A 13,566-nucleotide genomic window follows, 5' to 3' on the forward strand; every position below is an offset into this window, starting at 1 on the left:
GCAATTAAAAAAGCTAGGAAGCAAAGAAACCTTACCTTTAATCACCTTAAGTGATGGACCCATAATCTAATCAATATAAGGTCTGACAAAAGGGTATGGATCCCTTGACCCAACCCAGGCCTTAAACTCCAAGGCCATATGCACACAAATGGCTAAAATCATCAGGAGACAGAGAAGAGACTTTTCTGGAACTCCTTGACATGGGAGCTTCATGTACTGTGATTCTACAACCTGTTGAGATCCTAATGGGGGAGGGGGTACAGTTAGAATGGGAAGATATAGGAATGCAATAGTTGATGGGATTAAGGTGAATGTTTGGATAAGAATCAGAACGTTTGGAAAGTGAACTTCATGTGAAGTGGTGAATCTCCTTTACCTGAATGTATTATGGGCATGGATGTTGTGTCTGACTGGAGAATTCGTCCTCTACCTCATATTGTAAAACAGCAGGCATGTAAATCCACTCTTCCACCAATATAATTGGACATGCTAAATGGGCCCACACAGTTCATTAATTTGCTGTACAAAAGCCCTGTGTGGAGTGCAGACTGGGCTTATAGCAAAAACTTGTGAGTGCCACCCAACAACAACTGCTGGGATTTTGGACCAGAAAATTTCCATTTGAGAGACAATTACTACTTGCTATTTGACTTTAACTGAGACTGCCTTTATAACTAAAGGACACAAAATAATCCTAAAACCTGAAATATCCAAAAGGTCTTGGGTAATTTCAGAGAAAAGCTCTAATGGGGATGGCAATGCCCAGGAGAGTTCCATAATAAAATGGAAATGTTGCATATAGAATCATGCTACCAGGAGAATGCAAGGAGGTACTCACGAGCAGGCAGCCTCTTTTCACCTAGGGCTGACTTCGGAACCACCTGAGGAGCTGCTGGATCCTATGGCCACTTGGGCCACTTGGGCGGTGCCCTATAAACAGCTTTCTATTGATCAACAAAGAGCTGCTTGGTTTATGGATGGCAATTCCAAGGTGAAGGGACAGCATCCTGTTTGGAAGGCCGCCACTCTGATTGAAGAAGGTAAAAACAAATCAGCTCGATGGGCTGAACTACATGTTTGCACCTATGTTTGGGTTTTTACTGAGTCACGGGAAGTGTCCAAATGGCCTGGCCGTATGGTCAGGCAGATGGGCAATGGAAAACTGGTCTATTAAAGGAATACCTGTATGGGACATGGCCCTGTGGAAATCACTCTGGGAACGTAAGGGGTATATTAAAGTAGATTATGTTAATGCCCACAAGAAGAATTCCCTTCCAGAACTGGAAGTTGATTGGTACTGGCGAGCAGATATCCTGGTGTACTTGCTTGAGATGGCCACCTGGGTCCATGAAATGAGTGGACACTGGAGGTCTGTAGCAATGCAGAGATGGGCTGAATCTAGATATATTCCTCTTACACTCTGAGACACAAAATGCCAATAAGAACTGTTTTGTCTGCTAAAAAGAGAGACACAGAGGCAGAGGGCTATGCAGCAAATTCCACAGGGGATAAGTCCTACACATAGCTGTCATGTTGGACTGATGCTTTTAGTCCCTGGAGGCTACAAATGGGTCCTAACAGGTATAGACACTTACTCTGGTATGAGCTTTGCTTATCCCAGAGTAGATGCAAATGTTCAACGTACTATAAAAGGACCAGAAAAGAAGATATTGTATCAATGACCATGGAGGCACATTTCTTCAGACCAAGGAACACTTTCATCCTCAGAGCAAAAATATGATAGAAAATTGAAATGGGCAATTGAAATATTTGTTGTCTAAAATGTGAGGAGATAAAGTCATGAAGCCTTCATTAGTGTGTGATCACACTCAACAATAGGGAGGCTAAGTGAGAGTTCCTTCTAGACAGATTCCTCTACTTTTCTGGGAAGAGGGGATGGCAAAGGATGCTTGTACAACTATACTTTTCTCTTTACGGTTAACCTTTTTCGTTTTTCCCCACGTCACCTCAACTTTCTTCTTTTCTACCTGATGCAATGGTCCTAGGACCAGGGCTGCAACTGTGGGTGCCAGAAGCAGGGATGATTCTTAAACCCAAACCGTAACTATACTTTTAAATCTTTATGTCAGAATTCCTAAGGACCTGATGGTGTAGACTATGTCTTACTCCATCTGGTCAAATTGGGCTTGACAGTAAATGCAGTTATATTGCGTGGTGTTTCAGACTGCCTACTAGCTCGGTACCTATGTAACCTTAACCTTATCTTATATGAATGAAATGGACTGAGTGGGAAGTACTTGCTAAACTAGTATTACTAATGGCAATCTGGGCCAGCCCAGTGGCCAAACCAACGGTCTCATTCAAAGATGTTCAAAGGAAATGTCTGAGTATAAATGGAGAGAAGGAGGAATGGCAGTTAAAGGTAAAGGAATGAGTAAATGCGTTATGCAACAAGGGAAATCCAGTATTACCTTGGTGTCTCAAAAGAAGCTTAGAACAAAGACGATATTGTTTCTTGGCTCAGCTGTAGCAGATGCCAGAAAGGGAAAAGCCATATGTTGCTGAGACTACTCCTGCTTTTGGAACCTGACAAGTCTGTAAACCTGAGGAACATTGCTCTGGGACATGTTTTGATCATATGATATGATGACGACTAGGATAACTGTTAATGTCTGTGTAGGACTCCAGTAATGTGCCAGTATCTTTTGACTCTTATTTTTCAGGTTATATTTACTAATATACTATGATATGTTATAATACAGGCATTGTTAATAAGATAATGCTGATATTGATAGTGATATATACTGGGAATGTGAATTAAAGCCTCCTCAATACGCAATACCAATGGGAAATGATTGGCCTGAGCAAGAGAGCTAATTTCTATGGTAAATAGCTGTGAGAATGTATCATAGGGCACAAATAATAGTAGATCAAGATGGAAAATTAGTAAATGAGTACAAAAATATGAAAATTTGTATAATGGCTTTAGAGGATGAATTACATGTTTCTCTAAATTTATTCCTATCCCACTCTGGCTCCTCCAAATCTTAGGCATATTCACACTGCTACTGATGTTGTGTCTATAATATACATGCTATACTAAATACAGATGGCCAGCCATACAAATATGATTGTTTTGTTGTAAGAAAGCCTTGGCCAGAGGCCAGGGGGTAGCTTGTGTAATACAGAATTAACCTTACCCAAAGAGAGTCTGGCCTTTGCCCTCAGTTACTGGGAAATGAAAGGAGTGTCTTTGTTTGTCTGGAAACTCTGGCCACCAGAGAGTCTAACTGTGATTTATGATGGGGGCTTTGGGAAATGTGGTATCAATTTTGCCTTTGGAAAGTGTTGGAGACTACAGGTATATGGGCAGTATATGATGTGCCTCAATAAAAACTCCAGATGCTAAGGGCTTAGAGCTTCCCTGATAAGCAATAATCCCTGTGCTGTTACACACTGATGCCCGGAGAGCAATGTGTTCATGATTCCACAGGAAGAAGATATTAGAAGCTCTCCATTTGGTACCTCTCCTTTATTCTGTCTTATGTACTCCTTCCCTTGGTTGATTTTAATCTGTATCCTTTCCCTGTAATAAACCATAACCATGAGTATACCACCTTTCAATGAGTTCTCTGAATCCATCTTGTGAATTACTGAAACTGAGGGTGGTTTGGGGAAGGCATTGAACTGCAATTGGTGTCAGAAGTGAGGGTAGTCTTGTGGAGTGCTCCAACTTTTTGTTTGGCTCTCACAGTGGCCAAAATTTCTTACACTAAACCATATAAATCTCAAGATAGCTTACCTGAGATCCTTTCTTGCTACCTGGCAAGTTAATTATCAGAGTTTTCCCTCTGATTCCACATACAGGCCTGGAAGGAAAGAGAAACCTGATGAATACTAAATTAGAATGATAGTTGGTTTAAATACATTCAACAACAAAGATCAATCATTGTACTTTATATGTGAACAACTGTTTTAGGAATAAAGTTGTTATAGCTAAAGATTCACCAATTGTTATACAAATTGGGCACTCACTCTGGCTGAGATTTTTATAATAATGGTTAGTGCAGGGGATTTGAAAAATGCACTGAACATGAAATCAGAATAAATTAGCCACTTTAAAGAAATACTGGCCAAATTATCTTCTTCCTCTAACTTCAACTTTTTCATATCTCTTACAGTTCTAAGAATTCAATGAGATAGCATATTAAAAATGACTAGTAGAGTAATATCTATGTTCAAAAGTCTAACACAGGGGCTTCCCTGGTGGCGCAGTGGTTGGGGGTCCGCCTGCCGATGCAGGGGACGCGGGTTCGTGCCCCGGTCCGCGGAGCGGCTGGGCCCGTGAGCCATGGCCGCTGAGCCTGCGCGTCCGGAGCCTGTGCTCCGCAACGGGAGAGGCCGGCCACAACAGTGAGAGACCCGCGTACCGCAAAAAAAAAAAAAAAACAAAACAAAAAAGTCTAACACATAAGGCACTCATGAGTTGAGTGAGATGTTTAAACTCTTGCTTCTCAGGAAGTCTGTAAGTTTTAAAGTAAGACAGGTCTCTCATAAATCAACAGCATTGGGGAGAGTTTAGAGAGCTCAGCTGTTAACTGATTCATTGATAATGTGTCAATTTAAAGTAGAAAGGTCTTTCAGAGATCATTGTAAATTTTCAGGCCACTTTTAAACCAAGTGGTTAGATAAGAAACATAAATAGTGGAAAAGCATGGGAAACTGGAATAAAGAGTTGAAGGCCTATGGGCTTCCCTGGTGGCGCAGTGGTTGAGAATTTGCCTGCTAATGCAGGGGACACAGGTTCGAGCCCTGGTCTGGGAGGATCCCACATGCTGCAGAGCAACTGGGCCCGTGAGCCACAACTACTGAGCCTGCACGTCTGGAGTCTGTGCTCTGCAACACAAGAGGCCACGATAATGAGAGGCCCACGCACCGCAATGAAGAGTGGCCCCCGCTTGCCACAACTAGAGAAAGTCCTCGCACAGAGACGAAGACCCAACACAGCAAAAATAAGTAAATTAATTAATAAACTCCTACCCCCAACATCTTAAAAAAAAAAAAAAGAGTTGAAGGCCTAGATTTCATGAGAGTTCAAATCATGCTCTTCCAATAATTGGCTGTGTTACTTTGACCTGGTAATGATATCATTTCCATCATTTGAAAACAAAAGGACTAGATTAGATTAGTCTATTTCTAAAATTTCACAACTTAGATTGTAAGCCACATAAGAATCTTTTCCTAAAACTTCTGATTGAGTTTCTTCTTTAATTACTTTAACTCTTTGAAATAACCTAAAATTGTCTTTTATTTTATTGTTTTTTTCTTGTCCTATTCACAAAGTGTTCATAGCTATTTAAAACTTTCCATACGCTTTTCTTTTTAATTGAGATATAGTTGACAAATAACATTGTATTAGTTTTAGGTATACAACATAATTATTTGATATGTGTATACTCTGTGAAATGATTATCACGATAAGTTAATATCCATCACCACACACAGTACAATTTTTTTTCTTGTGATGAGAACTCTTACAATCTACTCTCTTAGAAACTTTCAACTATACGATACAATATTATTAACTATAATCAACATGCTGTACATTACATCCGCAGGATTTATATGTGGAAATTTGTGCCTTTCAACCACCTTCACGCATTTTACCCACGCAGCAACCCCTGCTTCTGGCAACCACCAATCTGTTCTCTGTATCTATGAGTTGATTATTTTTAGATTGCATATGTAAGTGAGATCACATAGTATTTGTCTTTCTCTGACCTATTTTACTTAGCACAATGGACTCAAAGTCCATTCATGTTGTCACAAGTAGCAAGATTTTCTTATTTTTATGACTGAATAATGTTCTGTAGCATATATATACCTCATTTCCTTTATCCATTTACCCATCAATGGATACTTAGTTGGTTTCCATGTCCTGGCTATTGTAAATAATGCTGCAGTAAAGATGGAGGTGCAGATATCTTTTTGAGATAGGGATTCTGTTTGCTTTGGATAAATACCCAAAGGTCGAATTGCTGGATCATATGACAGTTCTATTTTTAATGTATTTAGGAACCTCCATACTTTTTTCCACAGTGGCTGCACTAATGTACACTGCCACCAACAGTGTATGAGGGTTCCCTTTTCTGCATCTCCTCTCCAACACTTGTTATTGTTTTCAATAACAGCCATTCTAATGGGTGTGAGATGATATCTCATTGTGGTTTTGAGTTGCTTTTCCTGAATTAGTGATGTTGAACATCTTCTGATATGCCTGTTGGCCATCTGTATGTCTTCTTTGGAAAAATGTCTATTCAGATCCTCTGCCCATTTTTTAATTAAAAAAATTGTTGTTTATAGTTTTGAATATTAGCCACTTATGGATACATGATTTGCATATATCTTCTGCCAATTGGTAGGGTTTCTTTTCATTTTGTTGATGGTTTCTTTTGCTGTGTAGCATTTTTTAGTTTGATGTAGTCCCATTTGTTTAATTTTGTTTTTGTTTCCTTTGCCTGAGGATCCATATCCAGAAAGAGACTGCTAAGACTGATGTCAAAAGTATACTGCCTACGTTTTCTTCTAGGTGTTTTATGGTTTCTGGTTTTACATTCAAGTCTTTAATCCATTTTGAGTTAATTTTTGTGTACGGTGTAAGATAGGGTCTAGTTTCATTCTTTTGCATGTGCTATCCAGTTTTCCCAACACAATTTATTGAAGAAACTGTCCTTTCTCCATTGTATGTTCTTTGCTCCTTTGTTGTAAATTAATTGTCCATATATGTATGGGTTTATTTCTGGGCTCTCAATTGTGTTCCATTGATTTATGTCTGTTTTTCTGCCAGTACCATGCTGTTTTGATTATTATTGTTTTGTAGTATAATTTGAAATCAGGGAGTGTAATACCTCCACTTTGATCATTTTTCTCAAGATTGCTTTGGCTATCCAGGGTCTTCTGCAGTTCTATATAAATTGTAGGATTTTTGTTCTATTTCTATCAAAAATGTCATTGGTATTTTGATGGGGACTTCACTGAATCCATAGGTTGCTTTAGGTAATGTGGATATTTTAACAATATTAATTTTTGTAACATGAGCATGGACTATCTTTCCATTTCTTTGTGTCTTATTCAATTTCTTTCAACAATGTCTTATAGTTTTCACTTCTTTGGATTAATTTACTACTAGGTATTTTATTTTTTTTGTTTTGATTGTAAAAGGAAATGTTTCCTTAATTTCTCTTTATGCTAGTTCATTCTTAGTGTACAGAAATGCAACAGATTTTTGCATGCTGATTTTGTATCCTACAACTTTACTGCATTCATTTATTATTTCTAATAGTTTTTCTGTAGAATCTTTAGGGTTTTCTATATATAAAATCATGTTATCCACAAACAGTGACAGTTTTACTTCTTCCTTTCTAATCTGGATTTTTCTTACCTAATTGCTCTAGCTAGGACTTCAGTACTATGTTGAGTAAGAGTGGCAAGGTGGCAAGAGTAGGTATCCTTCTCTTGTTCTAAATGTTAGAGAAAAAATTTTCAGTTTTTCACCATTCAGTATGATGTTAGCTGTGGGTTTGTCACATATGGCTTTTATTATGTTGATGTATGCTCCTTCATTTTATTGAGCTTTTTTCTTTTTTAATCATAAATGGGTGTTGACTCTTGTCATATGCTGTTTTTTGGGCATCTGTTGATATATCATGATTTTTGTCCTTCATGTTTGTTAATGTGTTGTATCATGTTGATTGATTTGTGGATACTGAACCATACTTACATCCCTGGAATAAAGCCCATTTGATCATGGTATATGATCCTTTTAATGTATTGCTGTATTCAGTTTGCTAATGTCTTGTTGAGAATTTTTACATCTATGTCTGTCAGACATACTGGCCTGTAATTTTCTTTTCTGTGTGTTGTTCTTGTCTGGTTTTGGTATTAGGGTAATGTTGGCCTCATAAAAAGAGTTATGAAGTGTTCCCTTCTCTTCTAGTTTTTGGAAGTGTTTGAGAAGAATTGGTATTAAGTCTTTAAATGTTTGGTAGAATTCAGCAATTAAGTTGTCTGGTCCTGGATGTGTTCCTTAGGAGGTTTTTGATTACTGTTTCCATCTCCCTACTAGTGACTGATATATTCAGATTTTCTATTTCACATGATTCAGTCTTGGAAGAATGTGTGATTCTAAGAATTGATCCAGTTCTTCTAGGTTGTCCAATTTGTTGATACATAGCTTTTCACAGTATTCTCTTATGATCCTTTGTATTTCTGTGATATTGGCTGTAATTTTTCCTTGTTTCTGATTTTATTTATCTACACCTTCTCTTTTTTCTTAGTGAGTCTAGCTAAAGGTTTGTCAATTTTGTTTATCTCTTTAAAGAAACAGTTTCATTGACTTTTTTTCCATTGCCTTTTTTAGTCTCTATTTCATTTATTTCTGCTCTGATTTTTATTTTCTTCCTTATATTGATTTTAGACTTTGTTCTTTCCCCCCACCCTAGTTTCTTTAGGTGTAATGTTAGACTGTTTATTTGAGATATTTCTTGTTTCTTAAGGTAGGCCTTATTGCTATAAACATTCCTGTAAGTACTGCTTTTGCTACATCCTACAGATTTTGATATGTTGCATTTTCATTTTATTTGTGTTCAGGTATTTTTTGATTTCTCCTTTTGATTTCATTGACCCAATAGTTGTTCAGTAGCATGTTGTTTAGTCTCCACATATTTGTGATTTTTCCAGCTTTCTTCTTGTATTGATAGTTGATCATGCCATGGCGGTGGAAAAGATGCGTGATATGATTTCAATATTTAAATTCATTGTGACTTCTTTTGTGTTCCAACATATGGTATATTCTTGAAAATGTTCCATGTGCATTTAAGAAGAATATGTAGTCTGCTGCATTTGGATGAAATGATCTGTATAAATATCTTAAGTCCACTGTTTCATTTAAGGACTATGTTTCCTTTTTGACTTTATGTTTGAATGATATATACATTTCTCTGAGAATTCTTCAATTTCTTTCATCAATGTTTTATAGTTTTCAGTGTACAAGTCTTTCAATTTCTTAAATTTATTCCTAGGTATTTTATTCTTTTTGATGCAATTGTAAATGGGATTGTTTTCTTAATTTCTCTTCCTGATAATTTATTAGTGCATAGAAATGTAACTGATTTTTATATATTGATTTTGTACTCTGAAACTTTACTAAATTTATTAGTTTTAACTTTTTTTTTTCTTGGTGAAGTCCATAGAGTATACTATATATAATATCATGTCATCTGCAAAGAAAGACATTTTACTTCTTCCTTTCTGATTTGGGTGACTTATTTCTTTTCCTTCTCTAATTGCTCTGGCTAGGACTTCCATTACTATCTTGGATAAAAGTGGCAAGAGTGGCTGTCCGTGTCTTGTTCCTAATCTTAGAGGAAAAGTTTTCAGTTTTTTCACCATTGAGTATGTTAGTTGTGGGCTTGTCACATATGGCCTTTATTACATTGAGGTATGTTCCCTCTATACCCACTTTGCTGAGAATTCTCATCACAAATGGATGTTCAATTTTCTCAAATTTTTTTCTGCATCTATGGAGATGATCGTATGATTTTTACCCATCATTTTGTTACTGTGGTCTATCATACTCACTGATTTGTGGATGTTGGGAATTTTTCCATATCTCTAGGCTGTACAGTTTGTTGGTGTATAATTGTACATAGCAGTCTCTTTGTACACAGTAGATTCTTTGTATTTTTGTGGTATCAGTTGTAACGTCTCCTCTTTAATTTCTAATTTTATTTATCTGAGTCCTCTTTTTTCTTGATGAGTCTAAGCTAAAGGCTTGTCTATCTTGTTTATCTTTTCAAAGAACCAGGTCTTCATTTCATTGATCATTTCTATTGTCTTTTTAGTCTCTATGTCATTTAAGAAAAATAATACATTTATTTATTTTTGGCTGCATTGGGTCTTCGTTGCTGTGCGTGGGCTTTCTGTAGTTGCGGTGAGCGGGGGCTACGCTTCATTGCAGTGTGCAGGCTTCTCACTGCAGTGGCTTCTCTTGTTGCAGAGCATGGGCCCTAGGCACACAGACTCAGTAGTTGCGGTGAGTGGGCTCAGCAATTGTGGCTCACGGGCTCTAGGGTACAGGCTCAGTAGTTGTGGCACACGGGCTTACTTGCTCCATGGGGTGTGGGATCCTCCTGGATCAGGGATCAAACCTGTGTCCCCTGCATTGGCAGGCAGATTCTTAACCACTGGTGCCACCAGGGAAGTCCTTATTATTATTATTTTTTTTACTCTGGTCTTTGTTATTTCCTTCCTTCAACTACAGGCTTAGTTCTGTTTTATTTTTTAAAAATTCTTTGGAGTGTAACGTTAGGCTGTTTCTTTAAGCTCTTTCTTCTTTCTTAATGTAGGAAATGATTGCTCTGAACTTCCCTCTTAGAACTGCTTTTGCTGCATAAGTTTTGGTATGTTGTATTTCCATTTTTATGTGTCTCAAGATATTTTTTGATTTCTCTTTTGATTTCTCCTTTGACCCACTGGTTGTTTAGTAGCATTTTGTTGACTCTCCATATATTTGTGGATTTTCCAATTTTCTTTATGTAATTGACTTCTAGTTTCATACTATTGTAGTCAGAAAAGATGATTGATATGATTTTAATCTTCTTAAATTTCAAGATTTGTATTGTGGCTTAACATGTGATCTATTCTGGAGAATGTTCTATGTGCATTTGAGAAGAATGAGTATTCTCTTGCTTTCCATTTGATCTAAAGTGTCATTTAAGTCCAGTGTTTCCTTACTGATTTTCTGTCTGGATGATCTATCCACTGATGAAAGCGGAGTATTGAAATCTCCAATTATTGTATTTACTGTCTATTTCTCACTTAAGGTATGTTAATACTTGCTTTATATACTTTATATTCATAGGTGCTCCTATGTTGGGTGCATAAATATTTACAAATGTTATATCCTCTGGTTGGATTGATCCCTTTATTATTATACAGTGACCTTCTTTGTCTCTTATATAGTCTTTTGCTTAAGTTTATTTTGTCTCATACAATTATAGCTATCCCAGCTTTCTTTTGTTTTTTATTTGCATGGAATATCTTTTTCCATCCTTTTACTTTCAATGTGTATGTATCCTTATGTGAGAAGTTAGGCAGCATATAGTGGGGTGCTTTTTTTAAAAAAAATTCATTCAGCTACTGTATATTTTGATTGGAAAATTTATTCATTTACATTTAAAGTAATTATTGATAAGTATGCACTTATTGCCATTTTGTTAACTATTTTCTTGCTGTTTCATAATTCCTTTGTTTCTTTCTCTTGCTCCCTTCCTTTGTGATTTTTTTGGTAGTAGTATGCTTAGATTCCTTTTTGTTTATCTTTTGTGTATCTACCATAGGTTTTTGCTATGTGGTTACCATTAAGCTTATGTAAAACATCTTTTATTTATAAGTCTATTTTAAGCTGATAACAACTATTATTTATGTCTGTTTTAAGCTTATGACAACTTAAGTTCAAACACATTCTAAAGCTCTACAGTTTTACTCTTACTGTGTTTAATGCTTTTGATGTTGCAATCTGCATCTTTTTGAGTATTACTAAACAAATTATTGTAGTTATAGTTACTTTTACTACTTTAACCCTTCACACTAGATAAGTCGTCAATCCACCGCCATTACAAGAGTAGATTATTCTAAATTGAACTATGTATTTACCTTTACCAGTGAGGTTTACATTTTCATATGTTTTCCTGTTAGCACTCTTTCATTTCAGCTTAAAGAAGTCCCTTTAACTTTTCTTGTAAGGCCAATCTAGTGGTGCTGAACTCTTTTAGCTTTTCCGTGACTGGAAATTCTTCACCTTTCCTTTAATACTGAAGGACAACTTTCTTGGGTAAAGTATTCTTGATAGACAATTTTTTCACTTCACCACTTTAAATACATCATGTCACTCCCTTCTAGCCTGAAAAGTTTCTGCTAAAGAAGCTACTGAAGGTATTATGGAAGTTTCCTTATATATAAAACATTGTTTTTCTTTCTTGCTTTTAAGATTCTCTCCTTGTCTTTACAATTTTTGACAATGTAATTGCAATATGTCTTTGTGTGGGTGGGTCTCTTTGGATTCATGTTTACTGAAACTCTCTGGGCTTCCTGGATCTGGATGTCTGTTTCCCAGGTTAGGGACCTTTTCAGCCATTAATTATTCCTTTAAATAGGTTTCTGTCCCTTCCTCTTTTCTCTCTGGAATTCACAGAAATGTTAATATTATTCTGCTTGATGTTGTCCTGTAAGTCCTGTAAGCTATCTTCACTCTTTTTCTTTCTGTTCCTCTTTCTGGATGAGTTCCACTGCCCTGTCTTCAAGTTCCTCAATCCCTGCTTCTGCATTATCTAGTGCTGTTGAACCCTTGTACTGAAATTTTCAGTTCAGTTATTGTATTCTTCAGGTTTGTGACTTCAGTTTGGCACTTTCTTATATTCTCTCTTTGTTGAAATTCTTACTTTGTACATGCATTGTTCTCCTGACCTTGGTGAGCACGTTTATGACCATTATTTTGAACTTTTTTTCAGGTAAACCATTTATCTCTGTTTCATTAAGGTCTTTTTTTGAGGTTTTGTCTTTTAGGTACAGATTGATACATGCCTCTGGGATCTTTGTAATTTTATGAAGCAAGTTCATTCTAACTGTGCTTATGTCATTTCTTTTTCTAAGTATAGTGGTCATAAATTTATCCTTACTTAGAATGATGTTGGGTCTATCTACATTTTTAATTTATCAAGTATTACAAAACATGGAATATATTTTCCAAGAATATAACTATTTTCCAAGGATGTTTCCAAGAATGTTCCAAGTTTTATTAACTCCCTCCACCACAAGGTTAGTGACAAATTAAAATTCAGTCAATACTTTTAATTCCAACTTTTTGGTCATCAAGCCCAGTCCTGTTATGTCTCCAATAATACTTCATCTGCTCTAGGCTGATACCCAAATAGCAGTGCTAATAAAGCTATGGGTATAAACTTCTACCAGTACTGTATGTACATAATAATTATAATACCTAGACCACTATTTCTGTATGTGTTATGTGTGATATAATTAAAAGCCTTAGTATATAGCCATGAGAAATTATATCTGTTTTTTCCCCCCTCAATCTCTTTGGCCTTTTATTTTGCCAAAAATATGAGACAAGACTTAACAAAAATTCTTTGTTAGTTCCCTGTTCTCTTTGAGTGTTTAAAAATTAATTTTGAGGGCTTCCCTGGTGGCGCAGTGGTTGAGAGTCCACCTGCCGACGCAGGGGACAGAGGTTCGTGCCCTGGTCCAGGAAGATCCCACATGCCACGGAGCGGCTGGGCCCGTGAGCCATGGCCGCTGAGCCTGCGCATCCGGAGCCTGTGGCCTGTGCTCTGCAACGGGAGAGGCCACAACAGTGAGAGGCCCGCATACCACACACACACAAAAAAATTAATTTTGAGATGTGTTTTTTCATTTCTAGAACGTCCAGAGTTATTGTAAGAAGAAAGTACTTTTCATCTATATAAACCTTTTTGGTTAATGAAGTATTTTTACAAACACTATTTTACTTAATAGTTTTCAAAAACATAA

The 13,566-nt window shown here is 36.7% G+C and overlaps 1 protein-coding gene across 5 annotated transcripts in view; it reads right to left on the reverse strand.

Annotated features, from left to right (window-relative positions):
* Nucleotides 1-13,566, reverse strand: part of GPHN (gephyrin) — a 618,453-nt gene that overhangs the window by 271,190 nt on the left and 333,697 nt on the right. For all 5 annotated transcript variants that reach the window (XM_082854448.1, XM_082854450.1, XM_082854447.1 and 2 more), the window contains one exon: nucleotides 3,764-3,830. In XM_082854448.1, the coding sequence (XP_082710574.1) occupies nucleotides 3,764-3,830 (67 nt within the window). The remainder of the gene's footprint in view (nucleotides 1-3,763; nucleotides 3,831-13,566) is intronic.

This window comes from Leucopleurus acutus (genome assembly GCF_964270905.1).
Source record: "Leucopleurus acutus genome assembly, chromosome: 1".
Classification (NCBI taxonomy): domain Eukaryota; kingdom Metazoa; phylum Chordata; class Mammalia; order Artiodactyla; family Delphinidae; genus Leucopleurus; species Leucopleurus acutus.